Genomic DNA, 19,437 nt, shown 5'->3' with positions numbered 1-19,437 from the left:
ACATTGAATGGAGATGAACTGTTGAGCTGGTCATACTGTCTATGATTATAATAATAATAATAATAATAATTATAATAATTATAATAATAATAATAATAATAATAATAATCACAAACTTAAATATAGCCCCTGGCGAAAATGAATCATTAGGAAGACACCCCAAGCATAGACCGACTGCTACCCAGGGGCTCCCTGAAGGCTGATTACAAATGGTTTAGTACAGGGTTTGAATTAGCCTCGCGAGCCATCCTACGTACTTCCGCCAAAGGATTGGCTCTACTATGGTAATCTGGCCGTGCTTCTCTGTGGAGTGCCTGCAGCAGTAGGATTTTGATCGCAACGCCCCCCCAGAAAACAGCCAATAAGCTAATAAGCGCCCCACGTGGGGGCGAAAGGGGGAGGACGCTCGTGACAATGATGTACACATCTGCGCCAGAGCCATTGGTCTGCGCTATGTTGTTGTTGTGTAACTGCCGGCGATTGGGTGAGAGGTGTCCAATAATTTCAAACCATAAATGAGAGCAAACCTGCTTCCCACAATCGCTTCGGAGCAAACAAATGCCAGACCATAAATACGAAATGAAATGGTAGTATTATGGGATGGTCAGGACCAGGCTAGGTTACTAAGTTTGGAGTTTTTACTGTGCTATAACTTTTCATATGGTTTGATTTAACCATAACCCATCACTGAATTGTACAAATATATTCTTGCCTTGAACTACCCCCAGGCTCAAGACAAATAGGCATACAGTAGGCAGTGAATCTGCGAATTAGTTACTACACTAGCTTTAGCCTTGAGGAAGTTACAGGCCAATTCCACAGCTTGACATTTGCTAATGGGTTATTTACTGCAACAACTGACTGTAAAGTGTAAAGCAACATTCTTCATCTCTGTTCAATTTGTTGTCTCACTGTATGAGGATAACCATTGTTGGCCCTGAAGTATGGTGCAGTATGTGTTAGGGGCTGTAAATCACAGCCTTCAAGACGATACGATACGGTATCGATTTCTTAAATCAGGGATTCGATTTTTTTTCCGATACTTAAAAATTTCCCACGATACAATACGATTCGGTTCGATTCGATTTTTTCCAATTACTTTTCCACTTCTATTGTGTTATGGAGCTAGGGCATTGCACAGGGTCCAGCGATTTGATTCTTAAGAATGCCCCACGATACGATGCGATTCGATTAAATCGCCGGCCGACACATCGATACGTTTCGATTTTATTTACATCCCTAGTATGTGTGAGAAGTCACAGTTTGTACTATACTGTACCTTCTTTACCCAACACATGGATGGAGTGTGTTTTTTTTTGCAGTGCACGGATAATGTGGCTGTGGGTGGTTTAGGGACACGTGAACTGATCACTGGAAAGTAATTGGAGAATCCCTGATGGCCAATGCACCTGGAGACTGTCAGCATCACATGAACTCCCCATCTCCCAGCCAATCAGACACATGCACACACACACTGTACACAAGCAAACACACACACGCGCACGCAGACACACACACACACACACACACACACACACACACACACACACACACACACACAAATGTATAATTGTCGGGGGCCTCACCACTGTTCTTGAGGAGGGGACTCTGGGTCTGTCTGAGCTTTGGGTTACGACACCTCCCATCCCAATCCCACCCCACTCCACACCGACAGACACACACACAACACCTCCCCACACACACACAAGGTCAGTTTATCTCTCTTACACGTGCGTGCGCACACACACACACACACACACACACACACACACACACACAATGCATTATGAATTATGCATGTGTGTTGTCCATCTTTAACCCGGGTGCAGCTGTGGATCATGTTTTCATTCCTTTCCCCCTTGAAACATTCATAGCTCCCAGGAGGGGCGGTGACAGGGATCCCCCAAAACAGATGCATCAAACGGGGACATATTATTATGCTTTCATCTGAACAACATAAATCTGGGCCAACATACTGAATATTCAGTTGACATATTGAAGTGGGTGCATGTTTTCCAGGTGATATATTAATCTGCTGTGTGTGTGTGTGCCTGTGTGCGTGTGTGTGTGTGTGTGTGTGAGTGTGCCTGTATGTGTGTGTGTGCGCAGTAAATTTTGTGGTGTTAATTCAACACTTAAAGAGTTCATTTAAGTCCAAAAAGGTCAAATTAACCCTCTAAGTGTTAAATGAGCACTGCAGAATTTACTGTGTGTGTGCTGCGTGTGTGTGTGTGTTTTCCATTTGCCTATTTTTTTCCCAGCCTGGATATACACTGCCCCCATTTCTAATCACCTCTCTGTAAAGTTCTTTCATCCATAAGATCACAGGATTTCAACATATGGCAAAGATAAGACGTGTGCATGACATAGGAATATCTGTGTGTGGATGTGAGTCGTGATGTATTATACGTGTGTGTGTGTGTGTGTGTGTGTGTGTGTGTGTGTGTGTGTGTGTGTGTCTGTCTGTGTCTGTGTGTGTGTGTGTGTGTAAAAGCGGCTTTCAGTACTATGAAAAGTGCTTGGCTATATAAAACAGATGTATTATCCGTGCATGTGTGTTCGTGTGTGTGTGAGAGAGAGAGAGAGAGAGAGAGTCTGTGCTTGTGTTTGCCTGTGCTGTGTGTGATTTTATGAGCTACAGTGATGCTGTGTTTACATGGCACCGCAATCAAAACCTACAACAACAAACCCTCGCCCTCCACCAACCGACCAACCACAACACTGGTGGTGTCCAGATCAGAGGGATGACCCACCCGCATTGCCTCTACCATGGACACACATGTCCAGAGACATGCACCAGCCATGATGCAAACCTCAGTGAGCCCGGTATGTAGTAGGCTAAGGCTTAAAGGGACACTGTGCAGGAAATGGTCAAAAAGGGTACTGCAACTACGCTGCTCATTGAAACTGGGCTGCCAATTGCCAAATTTGATCTTTACATGAACGTATTTGAAGTAATAAACAAATATTTTCTAGTTTGGTCCAAGTAGAGTCATGTTTGCAGCTAATAATGGCTATTTTTGGAAATTCAAAATGGCGGACCATGGAGAAGATCCCCCTTTTCATGTATGAAAAGTGCAATTTTCCCAGTCATAATGAATACTTGATAAAGAATTTGATGGTGGTGGTAAGTATTCATGAAAAAGGTAACATTAGTGAATGGGCAGCATGAATTCTGGAAATAAACAACTAAAAATCTCACACAGTGTCCCTTATGAGTGTGGGTTTTTGAGCATTCTATAAAAAGAATGCGTTCTATAACAGTGCAAGATTCTAGAATTCCAAATTGTATTGTGTGGCGCCCAGAATTCTATTGAACTTTCACTGCCCGAACATTCCCGTCACACCGGTGTGACACTACAACGCTAAAGGTTAAATGAAATTCAACGGGCCGGACCAGAGAGAGAGAAAGAGCTATGTACTGTACACACACGCATACCATTTGAATCAGATCCATTAGGCGGCCACGGAATTGACTCATTCGGCAACAGTTATCTTGGGAGAGTCGTAAAGGCTTGTCTGTAATGGTCTCATTTATTTTCATGAAGCCCTCTGATACGCAGGAGGAAGGAGATTATCAGGCAAGCCCTCATTCGCCAAATGAGTTGCCCATCTGTCACCACATGCTTGGTGGTCAGGCGGCCACGCTGGCCTACGTACATGCAGTACAGTGCACAAAAACATCAGACACACGTGCAAATACGAAAGCATAAACACAAGTACATGCGCGCACACAGACACACACACATACAGTAGGCGCACACACACATACAAACACATTCATTTTCACAAAGAGGCAGACACATGTGCAAGCTATTACACAACCTACATCTAGACAAACAGACTCCCACTCAATCCATTTATCCATGGAAATACATCACTACAACTTACTCTATTGAGTCTCCACTAAATCTTGTTCACAACAGGCTTTTTTCCACATACAACCCAGCTGTGCCGTGCTGTGTGGTGACGAGCTGTTAAACCAACCCGGTTTGTGGTTCCGTGTTACCCGGAGTATGGTTGGAGTTACGTTTTTTACGTTGTTACGTAGATTTACTTTAAGTTGGCTAGTTGACTTAATGTAAGGCAGACAGATATCTCTTCTATCGAAGTAGGCTATAAATAGTTTTAGCAACATTATATCTGGACACTACGTTGTTGATTTCTGCCTACACAGTGTCTAACTAAAGAGCATTCCAAGAGAGTTGATCTCGTGGCCGCCTTGATTATTTTTTGATTCACCGGTAAGACCAAGCTGACGCACAGGATTCTAGCCAATGAAAGACCTGCTCAGCTCGGTTCAGCTGGCCCCAAAAATGAGGGCTGTTTTTTTTTTTTTTGCGGTACCATGCTGTGTCTGCCGTACCTACTTAATTGAAACGGAACCGACCGAGTCGTGGTATACCAGGTAGAAAACTGGCAGTGGAAAATACTCTTATACTAATACACAAAACTGGGTGCCGGTCTTCTTACTCGCTCACCGCCTTTCTCAGGGTCTCCATCGTAGTTTTATATCAAAGCCGGTCCCAATGGCCGTCATTTGACTGCATTTCAATGGATGTCCTACACCCCCTATTCATCATCAGCCTCATGAAGCTATGAGAGCTATCCCTGGGGGGGGTAAATCACGGCCCCCCCCTTTTTTTTTTCTTTTTTTTAAAGCAGGTCGAGATGGATGGAGCCATTTTCTTGTTGAAAGTAATCACCAATGCTCACTCTTGGATGAAAATCCACTTTCAGGGGGCACCTCAAACAAGGCCTTGTCATTCTTCCCTCCAGCCTCTCCTCGCTGGCCAAGCCATAGATCCTCCGAAATGGGAGAGTTGGTTCCAAATACCATCAAGAGGAATGGAGTTCATCTCGATGTCTGGTTTGCACCATAAAGTGCAGTGCTGTGAGGAAAAACCCACGTCCTGAAAATCATGGCTCATGATTCATCATCATTCTCTGACTTTTTTCCTCTCCTACTTGTGTGTTGACAGAAAATAGCACCATGTCCCAGCCCGTCTTTTTTATGATAAAGTGGTACGGTGGTATGGTAAAGTGGACAAGCGTAGCCTAGATATGTAATTATTTTCAAGTAATTAAGCACATATATAATCCTCAGTTGTTTATTTGGAGCCTCTTGCTATACAGGCTTGCCATCAAAAGGCTCATAAATACAGCATGGTTTTGTATTACTAACCCATTAATGCACCTCCGCTTGCATAATCCCATCACACAAACACCGTGCTTCACTCTTGGCCAGATTTACTGTGGTGATGTTAATGCACTCATTTATTTTCCTGATGCCGCATACAAAGACTCTCTCTCTCTCTCTCTCTCTCTCTCTCTCTCTCTCTCTCTCTCTCTCTCTCTCCCTCGATCTCTCTCTTTCTATCACACACACACACACACACACACACACACACACACACACACACACACACACACACACACACACACACACACACACACACACACACACACACACACACACACAAATATGCTTTTTATTACTGTAAAATGGCTGCAATTTCATTACCAAAAAGTCAGCATATTCTCCAGTCCTTGATTGAGCTGTTGCCTGGAAGCAGGGAACAGCTGCGGTGCACTTTGTCTGCTTTTTCTCCTCGTTCTTGCCACAGGTAGGTAGGTAATGAGCAAGCAGGCAAGCAAGGCCCAACATTGCTCCACTGTGAGTCCAAAATGATCTCTTCTACTCTGCACCCGAAGCATTTGGTTTTTATGGGCTTCCCAGAATTGGTACCATAATGATCGATGCGCACAACCTCGCTAAACTCGCCGAGGGAAATAAAAGACTTATGCTGTTTTGCTCCTCTCCTGGGTTATGGCTCTGCAGTGGCATTCATGCATAGGAAATGGAGGGCATTTGCCAGCATGATGGAATCTCATTTAGAGGTCTAACACAGTCAAATGTCCCCCCCCCCCCCCCCCCTCTCCCCCTCTCTCTAACAGCACGGCTATAAAATGCAAATCGAAACACGTATGTCTGCGAGGATGATTTAATGGAGTCGATGGAGAGACAGACAACACACTTGTTGAGTCTCGGTCGGTGGCCTGTAAATAAAGCCCATGACCGAGGCCCATAACACTCTCAGGGTTGCCAGATGAGAGTGATGATTTCCAGCCCAAAAAATGCTCACAACCCGCCTTGAAGCACTAAATCCCGCCCAATTCTATTGATTTCTATGGGCAAAATTGGGCGGGTTTTCCTGCAAAATGCCATTTTTACCCGCACACGGCCATCCTAAGCAGCCCAATTGGGTGGGAAACAGCCCAATATGGCAACACTGAACACTCTGTGTCGACGTCAGGAGTAGGGCCTTCCTCACCACCCTCCAGTCTAGTTCCATTGTGCCCAGAGCAAAAAGATTCAACTCTGGAGCACATAACATGAGGCACTGCATGGTGCTGTTGTCCAAAGAAAAACATATGGGATACAGGTGGAAGATGACTGCTGCATCGCTATGCTAAAAAAAAAAAAAGCTCCCCCACTCTGTTCCCTAAGCAAGATTTAAATAATGTTTTCTATGTAGGTCCTTGTTGTTTTTTGGTGATTCAACCGTGGCTCTAAATTAACACCAGTCAACCGGCCAAAGGTTGGTGAAATTTTAGTTTGGCTGGTAGAAAATACCAACTTAGTTGCCACTTTAGACCCACTAGAGAGTATGTGTTTGGCTACTGTAGTAAGATTTACAGATTTACATCTACCGGTACTAACCATTTTGGCTGGTGGTAAGAAAGTATAGTCTAGAGCCCTGTATACAACCGTATGAAATCATATAAATCTTGCTAGTGGAATGTGAATCATGTAACATGTAGGTCATGTACGTAGAGTATGCATTTGATCACACATGCACAGGAGCATGTTAGCAAGGCCTGTTTCCCTCTTGCGCTCGAGGCGTGAGGCGGAAAGGTTGTGAATGGTTTATTCATGGAGGGGGCAGAGCGACAACCAGTCCTGACCAGGTCATACCGCCAGGAGCCTTGGGGTGTCTAAGGAGCCACTGATGTGGAAATAAGCGGCCTTCATGTGGACAGGGCCTGGGCACGCACCTCGCTTTCCATCCTCTACGCAGTCCCTCCTCAATTTACGAGCCCAAATATACCTCCCTTCTTCCCCTCCCAGCCTCTTCCCGGTAGCCAGGACAGAGACCGAATAGAGCGAAAGTGAGAGAAAGACTGCATGAGAGAGAGAGATAGATAGAGAAAGAGAGCGGATAAGAGAGTGGGGGATGGATTGAATGGTGAGATTGGGAGAGAGAAGTTGTGACAGAGAATGGCAATACAAGTAAAAGTGTAAGACAGAAAGCACTATGCTTGTGCGCACATGTGTTTGTGTACGTGCGTGTGTGTGCATGTGTGTGCACGTATGCCTGTGTGTGTGCGTTTGTGTGTGCGTTTGTGTGTGCGTGTGCGCGTGCCTACGTGCGTTCATGTGTGTGTGCGTGCGTGCGTGCATGCGCGTGCATGCATGCGCGTGCGTGCGATTGGGTGTGCATGCATGTGTGTCCCTGTGTGTGGAAAGAGAGAGAGTCCTGGGCTGCCTTCTGGAGTGGCTCTGCTGCTGCTGCTGCTGCTGCTGCAGTGGCAGTGGTGGCTGCCGCTGCTGTTGACATGAGCTTGGCTTTCTTCCTCCAAAGTAAATTCACAATGCCCAGCATAGTGCCCGCTGCCCAGGCGCATGATGAATGTGCAGTGCGCTGCACCCACTTCAATGAGCCTGATGTCGACTACCCTTTGGCCAGCCTGCCCGCCCGCCCGCCTGACCAACCCTGCATTTTATCAGCAAAGCCTTTGTAGGGCAAAAAAAAGGCCTCGAAAATTGGATGCTGGTGTAGGATGGCACCGCCATATGTTACATGGGGAGGAGAGATAAGTCGTGGGCAGATTGTAGGCGGCACAGTTCTAACTTTTTTTTTTTTTGCAGGTTTGTACTCAACAGTACAAGAGCAGCCCATGGGACGAAAGTGTTTCTCCTGCAATACCCTTGCAGGAAAATCTGCTGGCAGACTACAATATTACTCACTTTTTTATTATTATAAAAAAAAAAAAAAGACACTGTCTTATGGGCTTGTCTCACACGCATCCGTGCCCTGAACGGCAAATAAACAGGAAAGGGGATGTGTAATTTTCATACCCGGAGAGTGAAGAGGGGAGAGCCTGTTGGGACACTGCCAGATTTCCCAAGGTTGCCCGCCCGGGTTTTTGAGAAACGAGGTTACCCAAGTAATCCGGTTCTCTAGTGTCTCTCTCTCAAGGGATGTGGCATTCTTATACGGACAAGAGCACGTGTGATCCTTACAAACAGCCTCTTTTCTCCTCTAGGCACTTGCTTTACGTAACACACACACACACACACACACACACACACACACACACACACACACACACACGTATAAACACAAACACACACACGCGCGCACATACACACACACACGCACACACAAACACATAAACACACCGTCATAGCTGCCTGACCTCAGATTATGAAATCATATTCAATACTTCTTAACTTATGTTTGGTATGACTTCATCTCTTGATATAAATCCCCTTGTGCCAAAGACAGATGGTTGGCAACCAAAGAGGAAACTACTAACAATCAAGCAGTTTGGCCAGGAGTTTCACCATTTCACAGAGTGGAAGACCGAATTAAAAAACACCAACATTGGACACCCTGCTTACTGAAATGAGTAAATAGATGCAAACGTCCCTGATCTTTCAAGGACACCAGGGCACCAAGACTAGGGATGCACGATGCATCGGCCTCGGCCAATATTTGACATTTCTCAACACATCGGACATCGGTCCGATGGCTAAAACTGGGCCGATGTTAACGCCAACGTTTTTTTAAATATGTTACAGTTCTAAAAGATTCTACTTGATGGTGACTTTCATTGTTTTGTCTTCTAGTTTGTCTCTATTTTTATCTATGTATTAAATCTGTATTAAATGTTATCTCTTTAAAAAAAAAAAAACATTGGTATCGGTTATCGGCCAAAACTGCAATATCAATATCAGATATCGGTATCGGCCGAAATTTTTCACATCGTGCATCCCTAACCAAGACACCAAGGTACAAAGTGTATATTCATGGCTGGCCAGACCAAAGAGCAGATGTGACATTACATTCTTGACTTAGTTCTGCTTTGCTTTGTTCATTGTGTTTCTTCCGGGGTTTTTTTTGTTTCTTGTTGTTGTTGTTGTTGTAAAGCACATTGATCTTCACAGCACTTCTGCTGCCTTCCTTTGTGTGTGTGTGTTCTTCAGACAAGGAGAATGCACTTCATCCACAAAGTGAATGATCTCCTTGTAAGCAGATTTTTCTTTTTAGTCCATTGTGGCTCCTTGCCTTTGGGTGCTCTTTGTGATGATCCACCTTTTGTCCTCTGTTACACACACACAGTCTGTCATCACTCCTTTCCTTCCCACTCATTCCTTCTGTCCATTTTTAGAAGGAGTGTTTTAGCAAGTGTTCCCTGAAATGATTTGCCAGACCCATGCCAAGCCATCAGCGCCTTGCTTTAGCCTCCCCAATCGGAGCGCGGTAAGCTATAGGCTGTGCCGTGCCAGGCTGAGCTGAGCGGTGCCAACCCATGCCAAGCCAAGCCAAGCGGAAACGCGACACGATTCAGGGCCAGAGCTGCCTGGATCATGCAGGGTTGGTCAGTCGGGGGTGGGTGGGTTGGGTAGTTAGGCGGGCAGGGAGGTGGGCAAGTGGGCAGCCAGGCGGGCAGTGCAGTGGGGGTTTTCTCAGGGATTTTCTCACTGCGCTCCGGCCAGTGAGGCAGCATGGATGCAATGGAGCTATATTTACCCACACAGCCCAAACACGTGTATTCACAGAACATACGGTACACACAAACATACACACGTTTGCATGCACAGACACACACACACGCACGCACACATCTACACACGCACAAACAAACACACAAACACACACACACACACACACAATGCTGGGTAACAAAGACATAAAGCATACACACATACACAGCTAAAATTACATCCTCTCACTTGGGCATAAACACACACGCACACACAGACACACACAGACACACACACACACACTACTAGAAAGCATGCAGGCACATTAGGTGTATCCTAATAAACAAACACACACACACACACACATACACAGTATAAAAGTGGGAGGTGCTTGGCATGCATGTTGCATGACGAGCCGACTCACGATGCACAGTCCTGAGCAGAATGCTAATCAGGAGCTGGTGCGCGTCCAGCAGGCTTCACCCTTGGAGCGTGGGCGAGTATGGAGATACCCCTACCACCACCACCACCACCACCACCACCACCAGCACCTCCACCTCCACTACCACCTCGAGAAAACCCACATGGCGTCCAAATACCCAGGGCAGCTGACAAATATTGCTGGGCCCAGGGCAAAGTCATCTGAAAGGGCCCCCCATCCAATAAAAACAATGCAATGAAAAGCCAATTCTGGGCCCCCCTCTCTTCCTGGGCCCGAGACAACTGACCCATGTGTCCCGCCTTGTCAGCTTCCCTGGAAATACCCTCTCAACATCACCCACCACCACCCCATTCCTCCTCACTGCCTGTGGGAGATTCCCCCCAAAAAACCCACTCAAACTCCACCACCACCACCACGAGAAAACCCACATGGCGTCCACAGCCTTTGTTTACTGATATAGCTTCTCAACACTCCCCGTCGCCCCACCACCACCACCACCACCCCATCCCTCCACATCCACCGCCTGTGCTCCGTGTGGTGGGGGGGGGGTGGGGGGGGGTGGGGGGGTGTGGCGAAAGGATGAGCCTAATTTAGAACAGTGGAGGGGGTTCCTCATTGTATGAGACAAACAAAAATAAACCAGGGAACAGAACAGAGCCGTGGGGCACAAACGAGGATACTGCTATACTGCTGCTGTGGTGGAGATGTTACAGTAGGGACACATAGGACGCGAAGCGAGGCGAAGCGAAGAGAGGCGAAATCCAACCGTCATCAGGTCGTCGTGGCGAATCAAATGGAATGGAACAGTTATGTTGTTGATTTGATTGGGCCGTGGCAGGCGAATTCGCTCCTCATTTGCATAACATTAAACTTTCTTTAATAATTTCGCTTCGCTTCGCTCCTGTTCGCTTGCTGTCGCTTGCCATCGCTTGCCTTCGCCTCTCTCATAGGAATGAATGGCAAAGTTCGCAAATTCGCGTGTATGTGTCCCTACCGTTACAGTATATAGCTCTCACATGGTTTATTCTCAAGATGTTCAATGTCCGGTGTTAGATTGAGATGCACAGAGCCACATGTGTCAGGGCTGCTTTTTTATTTACAATTCTGTGACAAGCCAGACAAGGTGACAAGAGCAAGGCAGAGAGAATGAAACAATTCTATGCCTGAACTTGATCAATTGATCAGTCATCAAAAGTTATTAGGACCATCTACAAGCAAATGTTGAATGTACCTAACAATGATTTCAAGGATCCATGCCTGAGATCTTTCAGCCCCTAAAGTGAAAGTTCTGATATAAAAAGCTACACTGACATGACCTCTTCTTCTCAAAACACAGTAGTAAAGTTGTAAAGTTGATCGTTGAGCTACAAAAGGCCACACACCAACACCACCATGGACTCACCGTTGGGGAGCTTCTGCCGGTTCTCCATCAGCCAGGAGAAGAGGTTGGCGAAGCTGCAGTTGCACACCCATGGGTTGCCCTCCAGCCGCACCAGCCGCAGCGAGGGCAGCTGGCTCAGCGCCCCCACCTGCAGGCCCGTCAGCGCGTTGCGCTCCAGCTCCAGCTCGCGCAGCGACGTCAGGCCCGCGAAGGCGTCCTCGTCCACCGCGCTCAGGTGCGGGTTGTTGCCCAGCCGCAGCTTGATGAGGCTGCGCGACTCCCCGAACGTCCCCCTGACCACCTCCGTCAGGTTGTTGCTGCCCAGGTCCAGGAAGACCAGCCGCGACGAGGTGCCGAGCGTGCCGGGCTCGATGCGCGCCAGCGAGTTGTTGCGCAGGTCCAGGTAGACCAGGTCGCTGTACAGCACCAGGAAGTCGGCGGGGATCCAGGGGATCCAGTTGTCGGAGAGCAGCAGGCGCCGCACGTCCAGCGGGATGGAGTCCGGCAGCCGGGTCAGCCCTTTGCCGCTGCAGTCCACCGTGTGCGGGTCCGGGCACAGGCAGCTGGCGGGGCAGTTCTCGCCCAGCGTCAGGAGCGCGGAGAAGGCCAGCAGGAGGGCGACGAGGACGGAGAACGGCTGGAGCCAGCAGCAGACACATGACAACATGGTCAAGGGGAGGGGAACACATAGGAGGGGAGGGGAAGAGAGAGAGAGAGAGAGGGAGAGAGGGAGAGAGAGAGACAGAGAGACAGAGAGAGAGAGACAGAGAGGGCGAGGAGGAGTGGGTTGGTGGTGGGTGGAAGAAATGAGGAAAGCAAGATAGAATGGGGTGAGAATGGGGGTGGTAGTGGATGTCCCAGGTATGAGGATGGAGAGGAGGAGGAGGAAGAAGGTGGGGAAGTGAAAGAAGAGAGACGGGGATAGGATAGGATAGGGGCTGGCTGTTGGAGAGGTCAGAGGGTGAAAAGGTTAAGAAGGGTTACAGACAGAGACAGAGAAAGGGAGGGAGAGAAGGGTGGGAGGAAGGGTAGGGAAAAGGGAAAGGGGCAAGGGGGGGGGGAGAACACGAGGAAAAGGAGGAGTGGGTCAGTGCCAGTGCCTGTGCCCCCCCAGCATCCCACTGGCCGACGGAGGAGGAGGAGGGAGGTGGCGGCGGGCACACACGCGGAGATGCTGAAGGCGCGTGGGCACTCGGCGGAGCGCCCCGATCGAAACGCCACACACTACTACTGCCGCTGCTGTTGCTGTTGCTGCTGCCGTCGCCACTACTGCCACTGCTGCTTTCCGCGGGATCATGTATCAGGCAGACTGGAGCCGAGCAACACACTGCTGGCTTTGAAGGAGCGGAGCGAGGGGAGGAGAGACAGAGCAGAGGAGGGAGCGAATGAGTGAGCAAGAGAGAGAGAGAGAGAGGAAGAGTGTGCACGCGTGTGTGTGTGTGTGTGTGTGTGTGTGTAAGAGAGAGAGAGAAAGAGAGAGACGGGGCAAGCGAGAGAGTGGGAGGAGAGAGAGAGAGAGCACACGTGTGCGTCTGTGTGTGTAAGACCGAGGGGCAGAGCGAGTGAGAGAGGGAGAGAGAGGGAGGGGAGGGGAAGCGAGGGGAGATTATGTTCTGGAGGTAAATAGAAACTAGCCAAGCAGGAGAGAGGAGAATAGCCGAGGCAGAAGACACAGAGGCACATGCAAGACAGACACAAAAGAAAGCCTGCGAGAGAATGAGAGAGAGAGAGAGAGGGAATAAGAGACTTTGAGAGAAGAGAGGGGTTGAGGGGGTGGGTAGATGTGGGTGAGGGGGGCAGCTGGCGGGGGCTAATCCAGACTGGTGGTAGTAGAGTGGCTGTCAGATGCCCACAGACCAGCAGCAGAAGAGATACCCGGCGTCTCAAGCAAAAAAGGATCCATATAGCGCAGGGATCTGTGGCACGGCGGCGCGGTAGGAATAGACGCATTCCAGCAGCATCGCTCCGTACTGTTTTTGCCTGTCATCTTGCTGTCTGCACAGGAATTCCAGATGTCTAATGGCTGCAAAACCATGATGACCCCGGCTGGTGCTACTACCCACCACCACCACCACCCTCTGACATCCCCCTCCTCCTCTCCCCTTCTTCCTCTCCTCTTCCTCCTCCTCTCCTCTTCCTCCTGTCCTCTTCCTAGGAGGAACTCGGCAGCAGATGTCACGTGGCGACGGTGGGTACCCAAAAGCAGGAGCGATTTCACCGACGACAAGCACTGAAGCGCACGGGGGGCTGCATTTGTTAGCCTTTCCTCATCTCTCTTCGCTTGCGTTGCCTTCTCTCTCCCTCTCTCTCTCTCTCACCCACTCTCGTCTTCTCTCTCTCTCTCCGTCTCTCTCTATGTCTCTCTCTCTCTCTGTCTCTCTCTCTCTCACACACACACAAACACAATCACTCTTAGTCTCTGGCTTCCTCTTGTATCTGCAGCACGATTCCCCGGCAGCCAGTGAGCCTGACAAAGAAAAAAAAACTCTCCACAGCAGGACTACGGCACTCTGTTGCTATGGCGAACACAATGGAGGGTCCGAAAAAGAAATCATATGCATACAGATTAGTGTCCAGGCAGACGTTGGTGCAAGCAACATATGCACAAGGCTGTTTATCTCCACTCCACTGGTGTTGCCTCTCTCTCTCTTTCTCTCTCTCTCTCTCTCTCTCTCTCTCTCTCTCTCTCTCTCTCTCTCTCTCTTTCTCTCTCTCTCTCTCTCTCTCTCTCTCTCTCTCTATCTTGTAAAATCTTAATTTTACCACTAGGGTATGCGTGTATGTGTGTGTGTGTGTGTGTGTGTGTGTGTGTGTGTGTGTGTGTGTGTGTGTGTGTGTGTGTGTGTGTGTGTGTGTGTGTGTGTGTGTGTGTGTGTGTGAACCGGGCAGAGTCATCACATGACATCCCACCAGAGATTATCACAGTGACAGTGCTCACAGCTTATATCAGGCCATTGGTGTCTGTGGGAAGGAATAGATTTGTATATATATATATATATATATATATATATATATATATATATATATATATATATATATATATATATATATATATATATATATAATAGACTCATCCTTTCAGCTGAGCCAAATCAGATTTTCATTAAAATACACTGATAAGGTGTAATTATGTCATCTGGAGACAATTAGACAAGAATAGATTATTGTGCCCCCCGTGGATAAAGCAACAGCCCATTGATTACGAAATGTTCAATATAGGCTCAATCTTCATTTTGCGTACTACTGTACATTTTTCAAACAAATATAGCGACTCAAGACTTGAAGAATCTCTCCATACTGTGTGCTCTATGATATTAGAATTCGATGCTTTGATTGACAGCCGTCATGTTGCATCACACGTTGTCTTGTCAAAACTGGGACAACATTACACAACGCTGCCGTGTCAGAATGCTCCTTTTGATATGACTGTCAAAGGATTGGCGCACGCAGGGCCGGATTAAGATGACCCGGGGCCCCTAGGCTACAGGTTTCTGTGGGGCCCCCTGGAAGGCAAATTTCGGGACACATTTACATAGACAGTGTCATAATTACAAGCTAGTAAGGGTAACATGTCTACCAAGTGTAGTCAGCATAACGGATGAATTTTTCAATATTGCGCCTTGTCACAATTTTTCCACTTTTGGCCAGTCAGGGGCCCCCTGGCAGTTGGGGGCCCCTAGGCTGCAGCCATATCTAGCCTGTGCGTTAATCCGGCCCTGGCGTGCACGCGTCTGCAACCTGTATCTCTGGGAACATCAGCCATGCCCTATCAAACCTGATGCGCTTTTCCATTATGACATTAAAACAAATGCATCTGTGCAGTCTCAGTTGATTAGGTTCATTACAGGAAGCACAAACATGCTTTTAATTCAACTAAGTAGCCGCTCAACATTCTGTTCAATCATTTATCCTCCTCTGCTCAGCAGTGAAGAATGAAGCCCAATAGTCCACAAGGGGGAATTTGTGACAGAGACATTAATAATCATTCTCAATTAAGGGTCTCGCAGGGGATTCGGGGACAGGGAAATGGAATTAGAGCAATGGGTGTAGTAGAGGAGGAGGAAGAGGAGGAGGAGGAGGAGTGTGTGAAGGAGGACGAAGGGGAGGATGATTGAATTGCATGGAAGGATAATGTCCAGAGATGCAGAGAGAGGATGTGTCCTGTTGGCATGTGACGTCAAATCAGTAGCGTGTTTTACACATTTTACATTTTAGCTACAGCAATGTCCGTCAGACATGGCATTGACGTTTTGTGCTAAATTCAATGCACAATGTCAATGTCATCCTCGGTCATGAATATACTGCACACCCTCTGTTTGCTGATTGGCCTGCTACAGATTCAACCCGTCAACACACACCGCATGCCAAGCACCTCCTCTTTTATACTGTGCACGTGAGTGTGTGTGTGTGTGTGTGTGTGTGTGTGTGTGTGTGTGTGTGTGTGTGTGTGTGTGTGTGTGTGTGTGTGTGTGTGTGTGTGTGTGAGAGAGAGAGAGAGAGATTCGGATAGAGCTCTAGTCATTTTTGCCCTCACACAAGTTATTTGTGTTTTCTTGCTGAGCTTTAAACTTTCCATAAAAATGTTTCCAGCCCATGCAGCATTGATGGCATTGTACACTGAAATATTGTATAATTACGCAAGCCTATAAGAATACTTTAAGGTAGCTATTGATGGCACAACTGGAAGACAATTCTAGATGATGTGCGAATGAGGTCGTTTTCAGTGTATAACTGATGAATCCATTCCACGAATGCCAAAACAAAAAAGCAATGTACCATCTCGGGATTAATTTCCTGGAAAATTAATGTGCTTCAAGCACCTAATGACATTTTCGCATCCGCTAGAAGGTCTGTGGAAATGTCATCAATTTACATTTGAGGCTGACTTGATGACATCGCCATTTTTCCCAGTGCAAGGCATTAATCAGATTTTCCAGCAGAACGCTGCATCATTCATCACATTTACAGGAAACATGAGCCATAAGTGTCACTGCCCTGACACAGCTAATGCTAGCTAGATGGCTTTGATGTGGCTAATACGCACTAACACGGTTAGAGCGCTTGTGTTACCAATCAAAATGCCATGACCTCAACACCAACGTCTGCATATCCTTCAGGCCAGGATGTGCTGTTATTGCATGTAGATGTACGGACAATTTGAAATTCACCTGTGAACTTTCCATATCACAAATAAACCTAACTGAGCTATGATCTTCCTCAAAATACGCCATGCCATTTCCATTCCATGTCTTTTTGATGTTGCCAGCGGGCAGGGGTTGGGGGCTTTTTGAGGGGGGGGGAGAACTTCTAATGCTCCTTAAACCAGAAAGCGAGCACATTGCTTATTCATGAACTGGGTTATTACTGCTAGACCAGTGGCTTATGCTGCCATTTCTCTCTCCATCTGCATAATGCTCGAGGAGCGTATTTACCGCTTCAGACTCATTTGGGTGAGATGGATTGCGGTGGCGGCGCGGCGCGGCGCCGGCGGCTCCCCGTTGGCTGTAATCCCATAGCTACCTGAGCTGAGCTCTCTCCATTGATGCCAATACCAGACACCTGTGATCAGAACAGGCTGGATACTTTTGCCGAGGAGAGGAGCGTCTGTCAAATTAGCTGGTGACAAAGTATCGCTTTGTCCTGCAAACGCTCACACACCTCGCACGTACGGTCTTGTTGCAGCCAGGGAAGAGTTGAAAAGGGTCAGTTGATTTAGCAAGTTATTCTGGGCCATTTGAATTTTAAGAAGGTCATTGGTGTGGAATTAGACAGCTAAAGAGAGTCTGCTTCAATAAAAGAATATAAATGGCCACAGATCATTCTTCATTTGTGTGTAGATGTGTGAATACAAATGTGGTCGAGACACCAGAGGTAGACAATCACATACTTGTTCAAACTCCCTCATCATGAGTTCTGATGGCCAACTGGACAGAAGGGTTGGGTCACATTCAGGTCAGAGTCAAAACTTTGCACATTACAATCAATCAAACTAATATAAATGGAATAATATTTACATATATTTCAGAGGAAACTGATTTATTCTCGTCGTTCAATGAACGATCTATGAAGGGCAACATTTTAATCTTGATCTGTTTGAAGAGCAGTTGTTCATTTTCAGCACGAACCTGAAGCTGACAGAAAAGAGCCATGAAGAATTTTGCAGACAGGAGAAGAGCAGTAGGACGTCATTCAATGTTCACCTCAAGGCCAGAGCTATCCTGTCAGAAAGGATGTTTAAGGTCATGTGAAACATTTAGGTTGATATTGCTCCACCGTAATAAATAATGCTCATAAAATGGATGTGGCCGTGCACGTTTTTTATTACCCAGACTCTGCTCTGCTCGATCTTCTTCCTCAAGGACACAGACGGTTTTTCAATGAGGGAAGATACGTGCACAGAAATAAGCCCATAAGCTCATAAACATAACATACAACCGCTCAGAACTAACACTTACCACGCCACAGTATGTTTTCCCAAGGAGGCCATTTTGAATGATCTCTTGCAGCTGATTACTAACCCATTAAGACACAGCGTTATACATTTGTTGTTACCAGAATGGCAATGACCGAGTCGTAGTGCATTACTAAAGGCCCTCTGTTATGTCATAGTAGAGTAGTACTATGGTAATTAACCTTTCAATGACTATTACAGCATGCCTCAGATGGTACAGCGTGCATTAAGGGGCTACAAAACAAACAGCGAAGAGGAGCCACTGACACGTAACCCCTTTGCTGTAGTTAATTTCTGAGAGTGTTTGAGTCACACATTCATGGGGCAACCCCAGTGAGCTCCTTTTGTGCAGCTCTGTTGTAACCCACATAAGGACTCATTAACCCATATTAAGTGTGTTTGATTGCACATGTCAAACACAGCATCAGTAACGGTGCTGTGGTTGTTTGGTGATGTGGTCTCGTCCTCAAATGCTTATCTGACAACTCAATCGCAGCACTGAATATAGGCTACTTATAGGCCTATTCCTTATATAATACCACGTTGCATAATTTAAAATGATCATTTCCAAAATCGCGTGTAGCAGCGAACGTACATGTCACAGCCAGTGTTGCCAGATTGGCCTCTTTCCCGCCCAATTGGGCTGCTTAGGATGGCCGTGTGCGGGTAAAAATGGCATTTTGCAGATAAACCCGCTCAATTTTTGCCATAGGAATTAATAGAACTTGGGCAGGATTTTGAGCTTCAAGGCGGGTTTTGAGCATTTTTATGGCTGGAAATCCTCAGCCTCATCTGGCAACCCTGGTCACAGCAGCCATTAGTCTCTTCAGTCAGAAAAATGACTTGGGAAATGTACTGTAGCACTGTAGTTGAGGACACTTGAGCAAAAAAGAATTCTGCAAAGTCTTCTCAGCCAGTCCAGTGTAATTAGGGACCACATTTTTATCGTGAACGACTGGAGGACACTTGCAATAGCTCTGACACCTCATTACCCCCTTCCAGTCAGTGGCTACCTACCTACAGTGCCTTAGCTTCATCCTCATCCTCATCCTCATCCTCATCCACCGCCTATAAAATAAGCCTAGACACTGCAACAGCCTGTGCCAATAACAAGTCCCTTTGGACTCGCTCCTGTCACTCGTTTTGCATACTGAGCACATGCGGTGTGGCCCGGTAATGACAGCGAGCAGTAGGTGGCCCCGGAGCACATTTAGTACTATGGGGGGAGACGACGGGAGCAGAATATGGAGCAGTAAGCTCTGCCATAATGGGCTTTGCTCTGCTTCCTCTGGATTTTTTTTCTTCTTTAAGTTATTTTTTCTTAACTTGCCATTGAATGAATGAATAAAAAGAAGAACAAATAACTTAAAGAAGAAAAAAAATCAAAG

General features: G+C 47.1%; 1 protein-coding gene across 1 annotated transcript in view; it reads right to left on the bottom strand.

Annotated features, from left to right (window-relative positions):
* lrrc38b (leucine rich repeat containing 38b) overlaps positions 1-12,265 on the bottom strand; it is a 33,159-nt gene extending 20,894 nt beyond the window's left edge. The window contains exon 1 of the mRNA XM_063216312.1: positions 11,620-12,265. Coding sequence (XP_063072382.1) covers positions 11,620-12,265 — 646 coding nt within the window. The remainder of the gene's footprint in view (positions 1-11,619) is intronic.
* Positions 12,266-19,437: the final 7,172 nt, after the last annotated feature.

This window comes from Engraulis encrasicolus, chromosome 14 (genome assembly GCF_034702125.1).
Source record: "Engraulis encrasicolus isolate BLACKSEA-1 chromosome 14, IST_EnEncr_1.0, whole genome shotgun sequence".
NCBI classification, from domain to species: domain Eukaryota; kingdom Metazoa; phylum Chordata; class Actinopteri; order Clupeiformes; family Engraulidae; genus Engraulis; species Engraulis encrasicolus.
Note: the sequence above shows the minus strand (reverse complement) of the source record. Positions and strands in the feature narration are given on the sequence as shown.